The sequence below is a fragment of the Hypanus sabinus genome, chromosome 7 (assembly GCF_030144855.1).
Source record: "Hypanus sabinus isolate sHypSab1 chromosome 7, sHypSab1.hap1, whole genome shotgun sequence".
In the NCBI taxonomy this organism is placed as follows: domain Eukaryota; kingdom Metazoa; phylum Chordata; class Chondrichthyes; order Myliobatiformes; family Dasyatidae; genus Hypanus; species Hypanus sabinus.
This window is the reverse complement of record NC_082712.1, coordinates 114,830,436-114,850,062: the sequence shown is the minus strand read 5'-3', so window position 1 is coordinate 114,850,062 and position 19,627 is coordinate 114,830,436. Positions and strand designations below refer to the sequence as shown.

General features: G+C 44.1%; 1 protein-coding gene across 1 annotated transcript in view; it reads right to left on the bottom strand.

Moving 5' to 3' along the window:
- Positions 1-19,627, bottom strand: part of LOC132397114 (mucin-2-like) — a 77,509-nt gene that overhangs the window by 16,728 nt on the left and 41,154 nt on the right. The window contains exons 6-7 of the mRNA XM_059975427.1: positions 14,383-16,035; positions 2,589-2,687 (exon numbers count right to left, since the gene is read on the bottom strand). Of these exons, the coding sequence (XP_059831410.1) occupies positions 2,589-2,687; positions 14,383-16,035 (1,752 nt within the window). The remainder of the gene's footprint in view (positions 1-2,588; positions 2,688-14,382; positions 16,036-19,627) is intronic.

Genomic DNA, 19,627 nt, shown 5'->3' with positions numbered 1-19,627 from the left:
GGTAGGTGGGACTGGGTGAGATTAAAAGTTCGGCACGGACTAGGAGGGCCGAGATGGCCTGTTTCCATGCTGTGATTGTTATATGGTTATATGGTTATTTCTGATCTGCACTAACTGTGATTTCCCAGTGAGGAAGTCAAGGATCTAGTTGCAGAGGGAGGTACTGAGGATATGACTGTGATGTAGTCAATATCAACAGCCTGACACAGGTAACGTAGGTATTGCTGTTGTCCAGGTAATCCAAGGCTGAGTGGAGAGCCAGTGAGATTGCATCCACTCTAGACCTTTTGAGATGATAGGTAAATTGCTGCAGGTTCAGGTCCTTGTTTAGGCAGGAGTTGATTCTGACCATGGCCAAATGGCCATGACCAATCAAACAATCTCATCACAGTAGATGTGAGTTCAACTGGGTGATAGTCATTAAGACAGCTCACCCTGCTCTTCTTGGGTAATGATATGATTGTTGTCCTTTTGAAGCAGGCGGGAGCCTCTGACTACAGCAGTGAGAGACTGAAGATGTCTTTGAACACTCTTGTCAGTTGGTTGGCACAGGTTTTTAATGCCATTACAGGTGTATCATCAGGGCCTGACGCCTTGCGAGTGTTCACCCTCAGGATGTATATTCTGTCAGCAGCCTCTGAGACAGAGATTACAGGGTCACCAGATGCTGCAGGGATTCTTACAGGTGTAGTTTTGATATCTACAAACGATTTGTATGTTGTATTGTAGGTTCGTGACCAGAACAACACACAATACTCCAAATTTAATCTCTCAAACATTTTAGACAACTTTAATATAAAACTCCAACTTTTGTATTTAATACTTTGATCTATGAAGGCCAATATGCGTAGAGATCTCTTTATGACCCTATTTACTTATGAAGCCACTTTCAAAGAATAATGGATCTGTATTCCCAGATCCCGCTGTCCTACCACACTTCCCATTCACTGTTAGTCCTAACCTGGTTTGTTCCCTCAAAGTGCAACACCTCACACTCGTCTGCATTAAATTCCATCTGCCATTTTTCAGCCTACTTTTCAAGCTGGTCTAGACCCCATTGCAAGCTCTGATAGTCTTCCTTGCTGTCCACTATACCCCCAATCTTGGTGTCATCCACATATATTTCAGATCCTGTTAACCACATTATCATCCAGATCATTGATATAGATGACAAACAACAATGGACCCAGCATCAATCCCTGCAGAACTCCACTAGTCATAGGCCTCCAGTCAGAAAGGCAACCCTCTACTACCACTCTCTGGCTTCTCCCACAAAGCCAATGCAGAATCCAATTTACTACCACATCCTGAATGCCAAGCAACTGTACCTTCTTGATAAGGCTCTTGTGTGGAACCTTGTCAAGGATTTTCTTAAAGTCCATGTTGACAACATTCACTGCATTGCCTTCATCAACTTTTCTGTAGCAACATCCTCAATAAACTATTCGATTGGTTAGATGTGACCCACCATGCACAAAGCCACATAGTCTCTCCCTATCCAGGCTCTGGCTATCAAATACTTACATATTGTGTCCCTTAGGAAACCTTCCATTAATTTACCCACTACTGATATCAGGCTTATCTGCCTACAATGTCCTTACTTATTCATAGAGCCTATCTTGAACAATATTAGTTATCCTCCAGTCCTCTAGCAACTCACCTATGACGAATGACATTTTAAATACCTCTGCTAGGGCCCCTGCAATTGCTGGACTAGTCTCCCACATGGTCCGAAGGAACACTTTGTCAGACCTTGGGGATTTCCCCACACTAATTTGCCTCAAGATAGTATGTGTCTATTCCACTATAATCTGTACACAGTCTATAGCCTCATTGCTGTTTTGCCTTAGTTCTATGAACTCTATGTCCGTCTCCATCATCCACTGCTGCCGACACCTTACCTGAGCTTGGGTGTGAGGAAGAACGTGGATAACTGGTGATGGGCTTCACAGCAGGAACTGTTCAGTGGATTTCCCGACAGGAAATTAGTCAATGTCTGGTGGGGTTTCCCACTAGGAACTTGTATTCGGTCAATGAGGCTTTCAGCAGACACCAGTCAGTGAATGATAGGGCTTCCCAGCAGGAACCAGTCAGTGGGTCATCGGGTTTCCTGCAGGAATGGGGCAGTGGGCTATAGGGATTCCAAGCAAAAACTAGTCAGTGGGCAGTGGGCCTCTGTGAGAGATGGAGTTTCCCAAGAGGAGTGGCATGGACTCCACACAAGAGTATGGGGGAGGTTGGCTGGGGTCTTTGCACAGCAGAGTGGGAATTCAACAAATCAAAGTTATGCAAATTTCTTCAACTGGAAACATTAGCTCTGCTTCTCAGATGTGTCCGGTTCGTTTGAGCATTTCCAATGCTTTCACAAGATGACCCTGAGTGTAAAGGCATTGCAGAGGGGTAATGAGCTTCACAACGAACCTCAAGGACACAACCTGCTGGCTAGTGCTTTCAGCGCAGGGTTCAAGCTCTCTCCTGGCTAACTGAGTTATGTGTCCCCTCAGTTCAGTGAGGATGGACTTGTTGGAAAAGTTTGACCGGAAGGAGTGGGGAACTGTGGAGAGGTTTAATGTGAGTGGGTTTCTTACCCAGCTGTGCTTCAGCAGACTTCTTTCCCATAGCTGTTGGTTCTGGCTGCTTCTCTGGCAGTAGATTGTTATCTGAACCCTTAGTGATGTTAGGCTGAGCTTGAGACAAGAGGGATTTTAAAAAAACAATGAATTCCAGGTTAAAGGGGCAGGATTTTGCAAATAACTCATATCAACAGAAAAATACGAACCCAAATGCAAATTAAGTTGCATCTCCTGAGACTCCAGGACATGGATTTGTGAGATCCAGATTGCAATGCTCCCTCATAGTTCCAGTGATGTGAAAATCCTCATGCACATGCATTTCAACAGCACATGTTTCCTCAGATGTTACTGTTTTGTTTCCAAAATCCACTTGGCTTATTGCTCTCTCTAATTCTGCATCTCTCTGTCTCTCTCTGTTGTCTATCTTGATCTGTTTCTCTCCCTCTTTGTTCTCTCTCATCCACCAATTCTCTCACCCTCTCCTTCTTCACTCTGTTTCTCTTTCCCTGCCTCTCTGTTTCTCTCTCCTCTTCCCTCTCCATTTGTTTCCCCTCTTTTCCCCCCACCCCTCTCTCCCTCTCTCTTCTCTCTTTCGCTATCTCTCTCTATCTATCTATCTATCTCTGTCTCAGTAGTCCTTATGAAAGAACAAGGACATCCTATTTTTTTAAGCTAAAATGAGCTTGAGTCAGCTCACTCACTGGTGCCATCTGTGCAGAGATTGCACATTCACCCTGTGATAGCGTGGTTCCCCCCGTGAGCAGTTTCACCTTTCATCCCAAAGACGAGTGAGATGGGAGGTTAACTGGCCACTGTAAGTTGCTCCTGGTAAGGTAGGCGAGTGAATTCTGGTGGCAGGAGCAAGTCACAGTGACAAGGTTTCTCACAGGTTGGCAGCACTTGTTTAAAAGTACAGAAGGGACAAGCATGAAAATCCTCATGTTTCATTGTTGGGAGGAGGCCAGTGGTGAGAGTAGGACTGTCAGGCTTTGGCTCAAAAGAGGATTCAACTCGAAAGAGGCATTGGCTCTGGATAAGTTTCTGTTAAGTTTCCCTTTGTTTCTCTTGCCATACCTAGTGTTCTTCATGCCAGATGTTGGAGTCCTGGGAGACCCAGAGTTTCCTGGGGAATTACATCTGCATGAAGTGCATCTGGCTGCAGTTCCTTGAAGACCGTGTTAGGGATCTGGAGCAGCAGATGGATGACCTTCATCTTGTACCAGAGAGTGAGGAGAAAATTGATCAGAGTTACAGGGAAGTAGTCATCCCTAAATTGCAGGAGATGAGCAGCCAAGTGACTGTCAGGGGAAATGGAAATGTGAATAGCAGTTAGTGCAGAGCACCCCTGTGGCCATTCCCCTCAATAATAAGTATACCGTTGTGGATACTGTTGTGGGAGATGACCTCCTGGGAGATTGCCATGGAGACAGGGTTACAGGCACTGAGCATGGGTCCGTGGTGCAAAAGGGAAAGAGGGAGAAGAGAGGAGCAGTAGTGATGGGGGACTCAATAGTCAGGGGAACAGACTGGAGGCTCTGTAGACATGAACGGGACACTTGAATGGTATGTTGCCTCCCAGTTGTCAGGGTCAGGGATGTCTTAGTTCACGTCCTCAGCCTTTTGGAGGGGGAGAGAGGGCAGCCAGATGTCTTGGTATGTATTGGTACCAATGACCTAAGAAGGAAAAGCAAAGAGGTCCTGAAAAGAGAATTTAGAGAGCTAGGCAGAGAGCTGAGTAACAGGACCTCCAGAGTAGTAATTTCTGGTCTACTTGGCCTCTGCAACTATCTGCAGCAATGAATTCCACAGATTCATCAACCTCTGGCTAAAGAAATTCTTCCTCATCTCTGTTCTAAAGGGATGTTTTTCTGTTCTGAGGCTGTACTCTCTGGTCCAAGACTCTCCCACCATTGGAAGCATCCTCTCTAGATCCACTCTATTTGGTAAAATTTCAATGAGCTAGCCCTCATTCTTGTAGATTCCAGTGAGTACAGACCCAAAACATTCATAGGCTCCTTGTGCATTAACATTTTCCTTTCTGAAAATATTCTCGTAAACTTCCTCCAGTCCCTGTCCAATGCTAGCACATCCTTTCGTAGAGATGGAGCCCCAAACTGCTCACAATACTCCATACTCCAGTGTGAACAGGTCCAGAGCCATCAAATGGTTGGGTTTATCAAACAGAGAGGGGAAGCCGCATGAAAGTGTGTGAGCTCTCTGGACAGATTCATAAACTGTAACACTAGTTGTCATTGAGAAACTTTGCTCTTCACCACAGAGAGACAGGCTGTGTCACAGCTGGTTAGTTTATTATAAGACCATAAGACATAGGAGCAGAATTAGGCCACTCAGCTCATCTATTTTGCCATTTGATCATGGCTGATGCATTTCTCTCTCAACCCCATTCCCTTTCTTTCTCCCAGAACCTTTCACACATTGACTTACCAAGAATCTATTAGCCTCCCCATTAAATATAGTCAAAGTCCTGGCCTCCACAGCCATCTGTGGAAAAAATTTCTGCAGATCCACTACCATTTGGCGAAAGAACATCATCCTCATCTCTGTTCCAAATGGATGTCCCTCTTTTCTGAGGTTGTGCCCTCTGGTTCTAGATTCCCCCACTACAGGAAACATACTCTATCTTGGCCTTTCAAAATTCGATAGGTTTCAATGATATCCCACCCACGCCATTCTTTTAAATCACAGCAAAAACAGGCCTAGAGCCATAAAACGCTCCTTTGAACCCTCTCCAAAGTCAGCACATTTCTTCTTAGATAAGGAGTCCAAACCTGCTCACAATGCTCCGTGAGGCCTCACCAGTGCTTTAACAAGTCGTAACATTACATCCTTGTTTTTAAATTCTAGTCCCCTTGAAATGAATACTAACATTGCATTTGCCTCCCTCGCCACAGACTCAACCTGTAAGTTCACTTTTAGGAAACCCTGTATGTAAGCTCCCAAGTTCCACTGGACATCAATTTTTTTGATTTTCTCCTCATTTAAAAAATAATCTACACTTTTATTCCTTTTACCAAACTGTGTGACCATACACTTCCTGATACTGTATTTCATCTGCAACTTCTTTGCCCATTCTCCTAATCTGACTGGATCCTCTGCAGCCTTCCTGCCTGCCATCTATCTTCACATCATCCACAAAACCATTGGTTCCATCATCCAAATCATTGACATACAACATGAAAAGAAGTGGTCCCAACACTGTCCCCTGCAGAACACCACTAGTCACTGGCAGCCAATCAGAAAAGGCTCCCTTTATTCGTTCTGCCTCCTGTCAATCACCCAATGATCTATCCATGCTAGTATCCTTCCTGTAATACCTTGGGCTCTTAAGCACCTTGTCAAAGGCCTTCTGAAAATCCAAGTACACAACATCTACCAATTCTCATTTATTAATCCTACTTGTAATTTCTTCAAAGAATGCCCTCTAATTTGTCAGGCAAGGTTTTTCCTTAAAGAAACCATGCCGACTACAGCCTATTTTATCATGTGCCCCCAAGTATCCTGAGACCTCATCCTTAATAATCAACTCAACATCTTCCCGACCACTGAGGTCAGAATAAATCACCTATAATTTTCTTCCTTCTGCTTCTCCTCCTTCTTGAAGAGTGGAGTGACAATTACAATTTTCCAGTCCTCTGGAAGCATGTCTGGATTTGGTGATTATTGAAAGATCAGTAAAAATGCTTCCACAATCTCTTCAGCTTTCTCTTTCAGAATCGTGGGGTGTAGTCCATCTGGTCCAGGTGACTTACCTTTAGACCTTTCACCTTCCCAAGCACCAAGTAATAGCAACTGCACTAACTTCTGCCCTCTGACATTCTCAAACACCTGGCATACTGCTAGTGTCTTCCATAGTGAAGACAGATGCAAAATAGTTAATCAGTTTATCTGTCAATTCCTTATCCCCCATTACAACCTCTCCAGCATCATTTATCAGCGGCCCAATATCTTCTCTTGTCTCTCTTACTATTCATATTATCTGAAAAACTCTGGTATCTTCCTTTATATTATTGGTTAGCTTACCTTCATATTTTATCTTTTGCTTCCTTATGACTTTTTGTTGCCTTCTGTTAGTTTTTAAAGCTTCCCAATCCTCTAAGTTCCCACTAATTTTTGTTCTATTATGTGCCCTCTCTTTGGCTCATATGTTGGCTTTGATTTCCATTGTCAGCCACAGTTGTGACCTCCTGCCTTCAGAATACTTCTTCTTTGTGATATATCTATCTTGTGCCCACTGAATTTCTCCCAGAAAGTCCAGTTATTGCTGCTTTGCCATCATCCCTGCTAGTGTACCCTTCCAATCAACTTTGGCTAGTATGTCTCTCATGCCTCAGTAATTCCCTTTTACTCCACTGTAATAATAATATATTTGACTTTAGCTTCTCTTTCTTAAATTACAGTGTGAAGGTTCCGTTACCTTAAGCTCCCTAATCAATTATGGTTCATTACATAACACCCAATCCAGAGTAGCTGATCCCCTAGTGGGCTCAACCACAAACTGCTCTAAAAAGCCAGCTCACAAATTCTCTCTCTTGGGATCCAAAATCAGCACCAATCTGACTTTCTCAAACCACCTCCATATTGAATCCATATTGAAATCCCCCATGACTATTGTAACATTTCTCTTTTGTAATACATTTTCCAATTTGAGCTGTAATTTGTAGCTCACATCCTGGCTTATTGTTTGGGGGATCTGTATATAACTCCCATCAGGGTCTTTTTACCCTTGCAGTTTCTTAACTCTACCTACAATGATACTACATCTTCTGATCCTATGTCACCTCTTTCTAAAGATTCGATTTCATTTATTACCAACAGAGCCATGACTAGCTGGCAGTCCTTTTAATATAATGTGTATACTTGGATATTAAGCTCCCAACTATAACCTTTCAGCCGTGACTCAGTGACGCCCACACGTCATACCTGCCAATCTAACTATGCTACAAAATCCTCTACCTATTCTGTGTACTGTGTGCATTCAACTATAGAACCTTTAATCCTGTATTCATCACCCTTTTTGATTTTGTCTGTCCGTTGTACTGCAACTCATCTCAATGGCTGCAATTTTGCCCTCTCATCTGCCTGTCCTTCCTGATAGTCTCACTGTACATTGCCTTTGTTTGTATACTAACTGCCCCATCCTTAGCCCTATCACCCAGTTTCCCATCCCCCTGCCAAATTAGTTTAAACCCTTCTCAACAACTCTAGCAAACCTGCCTGCAAGGATATCGGTCCCCCTCGGGTTCAGCTATAACCTGTCCCTTTTGTACGGGTCATACCTTCTCTAGAAGTGATCCCAATGATACAGAAACCCACCGAACTAGTTCCTCAGACACGCAGTCATTTGCAAAATCACCCTATAATGACCTTCACTGCAGTGTGGCACAGGCAGCAACCAAGAGGTTACTACCTTGAGCTCCCACTTTTCAGCTTTCTACCTAGCTTCCTCAAATCTATTTTCAAGACCTCCTTTTTCTGACCTATGTCACTGGTGCCAATATGTACCAAGACTTCTAGCTGCTCACCCTCCCCCATGGACCCAATCCCAGATGTCCCTGACCCTGGCACCTGGGAAGGAACATGCCATCCATGTGCCTCTATCCCATCCACAGAATCTCATGTCTACTTCTCTGACTGTGGAATCTCTTATCACTACTGCAGTCCTTTTCTCCTCGCTTCCCTTTTGAGTCACTGTGACAGACTCAATGCCCATTCACTGAAGGTCTCACCCGGTAGGTCATTCCCCCTAACAGTACCCAAGTGAGCATACTTATTACTGAGGGGAATGGCCACAGGGGTACTCTGCACAATTCTTTCCCTCTCCTGACAATCACCCAGCTACTGGCCTCCTGCAGCTTAGGGCGACTTCCTCACTGGAGTTCCTATCTATCACCTCCTCATTTTCCTGCATGAGCCAAAGGTCACCGAACTACAGCTCCAGTTCAGTAACACGCCTTCACACATTCTCTGAGGAGCTGAAGCTTGGTACACCTGGTGCAGATGTGGTAATCCAGGAGGCTGTAGCTCTTCTAGAACTCTTCCATCTCACACAAAGTAATCTCCACCAGCCAGCCATGTATTTTAACCCCTCAAACATGCCCAGCTGTTGTGCACTGAAAATCAAAAGAAAACTGCAGATGCTGGAAATCTGAGTTAAAATCAGAGAATGCTGGAAACCAGCATCTGAGGAGAGAGAAACAGAGGAAGCGTTTCAGATTCCAGAGCCTTTGTTAGAATTAGAAACAGAATCAGGTTTATTATCAGTGGCACGTGACATGAAATTTGTTAACTTAGCAGCAGCAGTACAATTTACTACATAATTTAGCAGAGAAAAATAATGATAAAATAAAATAAATAATAAATAAACAAGTAAATCAATTACATATATTGAGTAGATTTTTTTTTTAATGTGCAAAAACAGAAATAATGTATATTTAAAAAAAGTGCTGTAGTGTCCAAGGATTCAATGTCCATTTAGGAATCAGATGACAGAGGAGAAGAAGCTGTTTCTGAATCGCTGAGTGTGTGCCTTCAGGCTTCTCTATCTCCTACCTGATGGTAACAGTGAGAAAAGGGCAGCCCTGGGTGCTGGATGTCCTTAATAATGGACGCTGCCTTTCTGAGACACCGCTCCCTGAAGATGTCCTGGGTACTGTATAGGCTAGTGCCCAAGATGGAGCTGATTGGATTTACAACCTTCTGCAGCTTCTTTCAGTCCTTTGCAGTAGCACCCCCCCCCCCATACCAGACAGTGATGCAGCCTGTCAGAATGTTCTCCACTATACAAGTATAGAAATTTTTTGAGTGTATTTGTTAACATGCCAAATTTCTTCAAACTCCTAATAAAGTATAGCCATTGTCTTGCCTTCTTTATAACTACATCGATATGTTGGGACCAGGTTAGATCCTCAAAGATCTTGACACCTAGGAACTTGAAGCTGTTCACTTTCTCCACTTCTGATTTCTCTATGTGGATTGGTATGTGTTCCTTCATCTTACCCTTTCTGAAGTCTACAATCACTTTTAGCAATGGATCTTCAACCCGAGACATTAAACATGTTTCTCTCACTTCAGATGCTGCCTGACCTGCTGAGTGTTTCTGGTTCAGAGAATGATAGAATCTGAGATTCCATCACTCACCCACACACCAGGGGTAATCTACAGTAGCTAAATTACCTGCCCACTTGCAAGTATTTGGAATGGGGGAGAAGGTATACAGCCAAGAGCCAAGGTCAGATTGAACCATAAGGTATAGGAGCAGAATTTGGACATTTGGTCCATTGAGTATGCTCCACCATTTTATTATGGCTGATCCAATTTTTCTCTCAGCCCCAATCTCCTGTCTTCTCTCCATATCACTTCATTCTCTTAAATATGATGACTTAGCATTCACAGCTGCCTTTGGCAACAAATTCAACAGATTTACCTCTCTGGCTGAAGAAATTCCTCCTCATCTGTGTTCTAAAAGGGTGCCCCTCTATTCTGAGTCTGTGTCCTCTGGTCATGGACTCTTCCACCATAGGAAACATTCTCTCCACATCCACTCCATCTAGGCCTTTCATCATTCAATAGTTATCAATGAGGTCGTCTCTCATTCTTCTGAATTCTAGTGAATACAGGTAGTCCCCGAGTTACGAACGTCCGACCTACACCGAGGAAGGAGAATGCCGTCCGCCATTTTAAGTCGTTGCCGTTGACACTCTGTTGAGTGTTTAACTTTGTAGTTGGCTTAAATTTTTCTTAGTAAGATTCAATCTGACCCCGCCCCACCCTACCCCTGTCCCGGTCGGCTGGTGGCGCAGTCAGATCAGCACTGGGCTAGAGAAAGGAGATTCCCGGGTTCAATTTAGTGACAGACCGCTCCTGTGCTAGTTTGACGTCGATCCAGTGACTCCCGTACTATCTGTAGCGGGTTGATGTTGAGGTCGCAACTCGACCTCGTACAAAACAACACTGCTACCTCCAGTTTAAATTCCCACGTGGAATATTGTAGAGGATCAAATACCCAAACCCAGCACAGCCCCCACTTGTCCCATTTAACCTGTCTCAGTGCAGTGGAGCTTAGGACCCGGGGAATTCAGTGCTGTGGTCCTTAGGACCCAGCGGACCTCGGAAGTTGGCGCAGGTCAGGACCCGCCGTCTGCAGTGTTTCTGTTCCATTGACAGGAAGCGATCATGATTGAAAATAAAGTGGAAATAATAAAGCGTTTGGAAAGAGGTGAAACGCCATCGGTCATTGGAAAAGCATTAGGCAACAGTCGGTCAACAATTGGAACAATTTTAAAGAATAACGGATAAAGTGAGAATAATGAAACATGTGAAAGGCTCTGCCCCGATGAAAGCTACAATTATTACTAAGCAACGCAGTGGTTTAATTATTGGAATACATACATTTCTTAAGTGTTTTATATTCATAGAAAGGTAAAATATATACTATATACTAAGACAAACGTTTGACTAACTAACATTAAATAATACCGGATGTACTTGTTCCAACTTACGTACAAATCCGACTTAAAGATGGACTCAGGAACGGAACTTATACGTAACCTGGGGACTGCCTGTACAGGCCCAGAGCCATCAAACGTTATCCATATGACAAGCCATTCAACCCTGGAATCATTTTCATGAGTCTGCTTTGAAACCTCTCCCAGTTTCAACACATTCTTTCTAAGATAAGGGGCCCAAATCTGCTCACAATACTCCAAGTGAGGCCTCACCAACGCTTTATAAAGTCTCAACATTACATCCTTGCTTTTATATTCAGAGGCAGTGACTCTACTTGTCACTTGATTCAATGACTCTATCTACCCCCGTGCAGCTTGTTTTGTAACTCCACTGTTTGCACACACCTGGCAGGTGTATCTGTGTGTGAACATTCGTGACTCCAAGCCAGCTAACACTCCCTAACAAAGGATGATCCTCAGCTGTGATGGAGGCCGTTACTGGAATAATACAGGAAAAGATTGGGAAGAGAGAGGCAATATTAACCAGAATGAAAGCGGGGGAATAAGCAGGTACTGTATTAAGGACAGGTAAAGGGAAAGAATTGCTGATACTCAAATGTAAAATGAAGTGAAGACTGTGCCTAATGGAACGTGAAAGTAAGGAAAAGGTACTAATATTAAATGCAGTTAGGCAATAATAAAGGTTAACAAAGAGTGAGGAGTGGGGGAGGAGGATTGGGGTTAACGAGGAGTGATGGGGAGGGTGAGGAGGATTGGGGTTAACGAGGAGTGATGGGGAGGGTGAGGAGGATTGGGGTTAACGAGGAGTGATGGGGAGGGTGAGGAGGATTGGGGTTAACGAGGAGTGATGGGGATTGTGAGGAGGATTGGGGTTAACGAGGAGTGATGGGGAGGGTGAGGAGGATTGGGGTTAACGAGGAGTGATGGGGAGGGTGAGGAGGATTGGGGTTAACGAGGAGTGATGGGGAGGGTGAGGAGGATTGGGGTTAACGAGGAGTGATGGGGAGGGTGAGGAGGATTGGGGTTAACGAGGAGTGATGGGGATTGTGAGGAGGATTGGGGTTAACGAGGAGTGATGGGGAGGGTGAGGAGGATTGGGGTTAACGAGGAGTGATGGGGAGGGTGAGGAGGACTGGGGTTAACGAGGAGTGATGGGGAGGGTAAGGAGGATTGGGGTTAACGAGGAGTGATGGGGAGGGTAAGGAGGATTGGGGTTAACGAGGAGTGATGGGGAGGGTGAGGAGGATTGGGGTTAACGAGGAGTGATGGGGAGGGTAAGGAGGATTGGGGTTAACGAGGAGTGATGGGGAGGGTAAGGAGGATTGGGGTTAACGAGGAGTGAGGAAATGGGAAGGATCAGGGTTAACGAGGAGTGAAGATGTGGGAGAGGAGGATCGGGGTTAACGAGGAGTGAAGATGTGGGAGAGGAGGATCGGGGTTAACGAGGAGTGAAGGAATGGGGAGGATTGGGTTAACGAGGAGTGAAGATGTGGGAGAGGAGGATCAGGTTAACGAGGAGTGAAGGGGTGGGGAGGATCGGGTTAACGAGGAGTGAAGGAATGGGGAGGATCGGGTTAACGAGGAGTGAAGGGGTGGGGAGGATCGGGTTAACAAGGAGTGAAGGGGTGGGGAGGAGGGTGAGGGTTAATCAGTGTAGGGATGGGGAGGAGGATCGGGGTTAACGAGGAGTGAAGGGGTGGGGACAGGTTGAGGGGCTGAGCCCAGTTTTGCTCCCATTTTCTTGTGTTCTTGTACGAGAAGTTGTATTTCCAAGGAGTGTAGGCATGGGGCATGTGAACAATATTAACGAACGACAGGAGGGAAAGCCAGTAGGGAAGGAGTAGAAACCGTAGCTCCTCAAGAAGGAGGTAGCCACCAATAAGGACCCTCACCAGCTTGGAAATGCCCCTTCTCATTACTTCCATTGGTGAGGGGACACTGGAGCTTGAAGAGCTTTGCTCAGCATTTCAGGAAAAAGCATTTTCCCTCTGCCATCAGATTTCTGAATGACCCATGAACACTACTTCGCTCTTCCTCATTTGCCCCTTTCGTTTATTTATTTATTGATTGATTAATTGTAACTGATAAAAGCTTTTATGTACTGCTACAAAACAACATGATTCTTGACATATGTGAGTAATAATAAACCTGATTCTGAAGGAGGGGGTCGCTAGTGACCAGGAGTGAAAGAAGAGGTTAGAGTGCCAGAGTTACGGCAGGGATGAGAAGCCTAATGTTCAGCAACATTTAATGAAACAAGGAAAGTATCAAATGCAGGCTCTCCAGTTAGATGCATTTGCTTTGAACTGAATTGAAATTAAATGAATTGAAATGAAATGTGTTGAATTGGTCCATGAGACAATAATAAACCAAGGTTCAGTGAAAAGCTTGTCTTGCATACTGTACACAGAGATCAATTCATTACACAGACCATTGAGGTAGAACAAAATAAATCAATAACAGAATGCAGAATAAAGTGTAACTGCCACAGAGAAAGTGAGGTGCAGGTAAATTAGAAGATACAAGATCATTATGAGGAAGATTGTGAGGACAAAGTCCATCTTATTGTATAGAGAACCATTCAATTGTCTCACAACAGCAGCATGAAGCTGTCCTGTGCTTGGTGGTACAAGCTCTCAGGGTTTTGTGTCTTCTGCCCAGCGGGAATGGAGAAAAGAGATGCCCATGCCTGGAGCGGCTGCCAGCTTTGATGATGCTGCTTTACTTGGGGTGGCAGGATCCATGGAGGAAAGGCTGGTTTCAGTGATGTGCAGAACAGTGGCTTCAACTTTTGGCTTTTGCTTGTGGTCATGTGCAGAACAGTTAGCACTCCAAGCCTTAATGCATTCGGATGGAATGCTCTTTATGGAATACAGCAAGAGTAAATTTTACAATAGGAGAAGGGGTTGAATTACTGATCATTATGAATTGTAAGTTATCATCATCAGGGCTGTGGCAATGAAGATGGAGCTTACAGATAGTTCTGCTCTAAAGAATGTTTCTGTAACACGATTGATGATCAGTAATACTATTATGATAACTGCATTGGTTAAAGTGTGATTGAGAAAGCCTGTATAAATCTGCAGTTTGAAGGCAACTACAGCCTATCCTGTTATGCACACAAGAGTATCTGCAGATGCTGGAAATCTTTAGACACACATAAAATACACTGGAGGAACTCGGCATCTAAGGAAGAAAATGGAAAGTTAATGTTTCAGACAAAGAACCCTCATCAGCAGTGGAAAGCAAGGGGGCAGAAGCCAGAACAAGAAAGTGGGGAGAGGGAAAGCCTATTGTTGAGTGATTCCATAAGGCAAGCTCACCTTTCTGCTCTTGTCCCACTGTAGACGATGACACTTGGTACACCTGGCTGGTTGCTATAGGTGATGAAGTGGTTGGTCCAAAGACAATGGTGGAGTAGACTTCTGTGGTGCCTGACAGCTCTGGGCTGGTGTGTGTTGGTTGAACTGTGGTGTGTGGAGAGGACTCAACTTGGTTTACCTTCTTCTTGGCAGTGGTTGATGGGACAATGGGGGGCACTTCCGGTGAAGGAGGCAGAGTGGAAGTCACTGGCTCCTGGGTAGTGACAAAGGGCATGGCAACAGCAGAGGAGTGGTCAGGGGGTCTCACAGACCGGGTCAGGTCAAAATCAACAGCCTGCAGAGTGGATCCCACTGGAGGATCGAACGTCCTCTTTGATGTGTTAATGTCAGGAGGTTGGCTGCTGGGTTCTGTTGCCAGTTCAATATTTATGGTGATCTCTTGGGAAAATCTCGTTGCAGTCTCCTGTGTCTCTAAGCTCAGTATATCAGATGTACTCCCACTTTCTCCAAATGGGACAGACGTCTCTGCAGAGGCTGAGGCAGCCAGTCTTAACTCGTTACTTAACCCCGTACTGTGATCCAAACGAATCTCTGTAGGGGAAAAGTCCAAGATTTCGGGAGTATTCCCACTGTCGGCAGGTTGGCCCCGAGACTCAGAGGAGGGTGAGCTGGAAGGTGCCCACGTTGTGTCTAGCACAGTGACAGCTGCTGGGTCAAAGGAGAGGTTAGTAAGCCTGTGCGATGTGAAAAGACCAGAAGCACTCTCAGGATCACCTTCAGTACTGAGCTGAAACTCTGAGAAATCCGTCGGGTCTGAATGGGAATTCAGACTGTTTGATTCACCCTTGGGGCTGTATACCTCCTTGTTGTACCTGAGGCTGTTGTCCACAGGTGCAGTGGGAGGGGAAGGGGGAGTGGTGCTACCTGTGGTCACTGAGACACTATCTGAATGAGGTTCAGCTTTAACGAGCTCCAACTCTGACGGTACTTCACTGATGAGCCTAGTGTGCTCTTTCCTTTCTTGGGTTGCAGCAAGTGTTGGGCTGCTGTCTGAGGCCAGAGGGGAAGGGAGCGCAGTTCTCCTGATAGTTGCAAAACCTACCTCTGGCTCGCTTTGCAACTCTGCAGAAAATGGGATTTCTGTTACGTGGTTGGCTCGCAGTTCGGCCTCAGTGCCTAAGTTAACTGCTTGGCGGTCGTCGAGAGGCAGAGATGGAGGAGAGGGTAGAGCAGTCGACCCAGTGGTGGGCAAGTCTGTCTCTGAGGTAGGTTTTGTCATGTGGTCATCCCAGGTCAATGGAGTCTGGCCTGTTGACTCACTGTATGGCTCTCTCCCAGCAGCAGATCCTGAGCCATCCACCACCCCTATGGTGTGTGTTCTTGTACTTGGAGATCCAGAGAGGCTGTTTAACAGATGTTCCGGCCTTGTGAGTGAGAGGATAGCTTTCCTTGTGAATCCTGGAGCTGTGGCAGATGTTAGTCTGGTCAGCCGCACACTGGGGGAAGCCGATTCTGTGAGTGTTTCCGATAGTGGGAGCACTGCGGTTGTCCAGGGATCAGTCTGCACTGGTGCAAAGGGTTCGGCTGCTCCCACTGTGGTGCCAGTAAAAACCCCACGGTCCTCTGCCAGTGGAACCGTTGTCGGTTCTAGATCTGTTTAAAATGAAAGAAGAGCACAAAAGTTAGCTTCTATTTCAATGGAACCCTCAAAGATGCCGCAAAAGCTGGTAGGGTTGTTAAGAAGTTGTGTGGTTTGTTGACAGGATTGAGTTCAAAAGCCACAAAGCAATGTTGCAGCTCTTCAAAACCCTAGTTAGACCACATTTAGAGTACTGCATTGTGTTCAGTGATGATCATCTCATTACTGGAAGTATGAGGAAACTTTAGGGAGGGTGCAGAGGAGATTTATTAGGACACTGCCTGATCTAAAGGCCATGTGTTTTGAAGACAGGTTGAGCAAACTGTGGCTTTTCTCTTCGAAGAGATGGAGGATGAGAGGTGAGCTGTTGGAGGCGTGCAAGATGATAGGAGTGGATAGCCAGAGACCTTTTTCTGAGGGCGTAAATAATTAATGCATGCAAAATGTTTGGATTTGAAGTGATTGGAGGGAAGTCATGAGGGAGATATAACCATATAACAACGGAAACAGGCCATCTTGGCCCTTCTAGTCCGTGTCGAGCGCTTACTCTCACCTAGTCCCACCTACCTGCACTCAGCCCATAACCCTCCATTCCTTTCCTGTCCATATACCTATCCAATTTTTTTTTATATGACAAAATCGAACCTGCCTCTACCACTTCTACCAGAAGCTCGATCCACACGGCTACCACTCTCTGAGTAAAGAAGTTCCCCTCATGTTAGCCCTAAACTTTTGCCCCTTAACTCTCAACTCATGTCCTCTTGTTTGAATCTCCCCTACTCTCAATGGAAAAAGCTTATCCATGTCAACTCTATCTATCCCCCTCATAATTTTAAATACCTTTATCAAGTCTCCCCTCAACCTTCTACACTCCAAAGAATAAAGACCTAACTTGTTCAACCTTTCTCTGTAACTTAGGTGCTGGAACCCAGATAACATTCTAGTAAATCTCCTCTGTACTCTCTCTATTTTGTTGACATCTTTCCTGTAATTCGGTGACCAGAACTGTACACAATTCTCCAAATTTGGCCTCACCAATGCCTTGTACAATTTTAACATTACATCCTAACTCCTATACTCAATGCTCTGATTTATAAAGGCCAGCATACCAAAAGCTTTCTTCACCACCCTATCCACATGAGATTCCACCTTCAGGGAACTATGCACCATTATTCCTAGATCACTCTGTTCTACTGCATTCCTCAATGCCCTACCATTTATCATGTATGTCCTATTTAGATTATTCCTACCAAAATTTAGCACCTCACACTTAACAGCATTAAACTCCATCTGCCATCTTTCAGCCCACTCTTCTAACTGGCTTAAATCTTTCTGCAAGCTTTGAAAACCTACTTAATTATCCACAATGCCACCTATCTTAGTATCATCTGCATACTTACCACCCCATCATCCAGATCATTAATGTATATGACAAATAACATTGGACCCAGTACAGATCCCTGAGGCACACCACTAGGTACCGGCCTCCAACCTGACAAACAATTATTCACCACTACTCTCTGGCATCTCCCATCCCGCCACTGTTGAATCCATTTTTCTACTTCAATATTAATACCTAACGATTGAACCTTCCTAACTAACCTTCTGTGTGGAACCTTGTCAAAGGCCTTACTGAAGTCCATATAGACAACATCCACTGCTTTACCCTCATCAACCTGCCTAGTAACCTTTTCAAAAAATTCAATAAGATTTGTCAAAATGACCTTCCACGCACATATCTTTCTTTCTTTTTCAATCTTTTTATTAATATCAGCATGGTAAGATTGATACATAATTATTGGGATTACAAAATTACAAAATTAAAATGAGCATAAAAGGATACATAAGCAATAAGTACAATATAGTTAAGTCTTCCCAAATCATATGTGATACAAATATAATATGGACAAGACAAAAAAACTAGGTATATCAATATAAAAAAACAGAAAAAGAAGAAAAGAGAAAAAAAATATTACCACAAAAAACAAGAACTAATCTAACAAACCACTAATTAATAATCCACACACAAATCCATGTTGACTGTTCCTAGTCAGACCCTGTCTATCCAGATAATTATATATATCATCTCTAAGAATACTTTCCATTAATTTACCCAGCACTGACGTCAAACTTACAGGCCAATAATTGCTAGGTTTACTCTTAGAACCCTTTTTAAACAATGGAACCACATGAACAATATGCCAATCCTCCGGCACCTTCCCCGTTTTTAATGACATTTGAAATATTTCTGTTAGAACCCCTGCTATTTCTACACTAACTTCCCTCAAGGTCCTAGGGCACATCTTGTCAGGATCTGGAGACTTATCCACTTTTATATTCTTTAAAAGCACCAATACTTCCTCTTCTTTAATCATCATAGTTTCCATATTTACCCTACTTGTTTCCCTTACCTTACACAATTCAATATCCTTCTCTTTAGTGAATGCTGAAGAAAAGAAATTGTTCAAAATCTCCCCCATCTCTTTTGGCTCCACACATAGCTGTCCACTCTGATTCTCTAAGGGACCAATTTTATTACTCACTATCCTTTTGCTATTAATATAACTGTAGAAACCCTTTGGATTTATTTTCACCTTACTTGCCAAAGCAACCTCGTATCTTAGCTTTTCTAATTTGTTTCTTAAGATTCTTTTTACATTCTTTATATTCCTCGAGCACCTCATTTACTCCATGCTGCCAATATGTATCGTATATCTCTCTCTCTTTTTCTGAACCAAGTTTCCAATATCCCTTGAAAACCATGGCTCTCTCAAACTTTTAACCTTTCCTTTCAACCTAACAGGAACATAAAGATTCTGCACCCTCAAAATTTCACCTTTAAATGACCTCCATTTCTCTATTACATCTTTCCCATAAAACAAATTGTCCCACTCCACTCCTTCTAAATCCTTTCACATCTCCTCAAAGTTAGCCTTTCTCCAATCAAAAATCTCAATCCTGGGCCCAGTCCTATCCTTCTCCATAATTATATTGAAACTAATGGCATTGTGATCACTGGACCTGAAGTGCTCCCCAACACATACCTCCGTCACCTGACCTATCTCATTCCCTAACAGAAGATCCAACTCTGCCCCTTCTCTAGTTGGTACCTTTATGTATTGCTGCAAAAAACTAACCTGCACACATTTTACAAACTCCAAACCATCCAGCCCTTTTACAGTATGGGCTTCCCAATCTAAGTGTGGAAAATTAAAATCTCCCACAATCACAACCTTGTACTTACTACAAATATCTGCTATCTCCTTACAAATTTGCTCCTCCAATTCTTGCTCCCCATTAGGTGGTCTATAATACACCCCTATAAGTGTTACTACACTTTCCCATTCCTGAATTCCACCCAAATAGTCTCCCTAGATGAGCCCTCTAATCTATCCTGCCAGAACACCACTGTAATATTTTCTCTGACAAGCAATGCAATACCTCCCCCCTCTTGCCCCTCTGATTCTATCACACCTGAAGCAACGAAATCCAGGAATATTTAGTTGCCAATCACACCCCTCCTGCAACCATGTTTCACTAATAGCTACAACATCATATTTCCAGGTATCAATCCATGCTCTAAGCTCATCCACCTTTCTTACAATG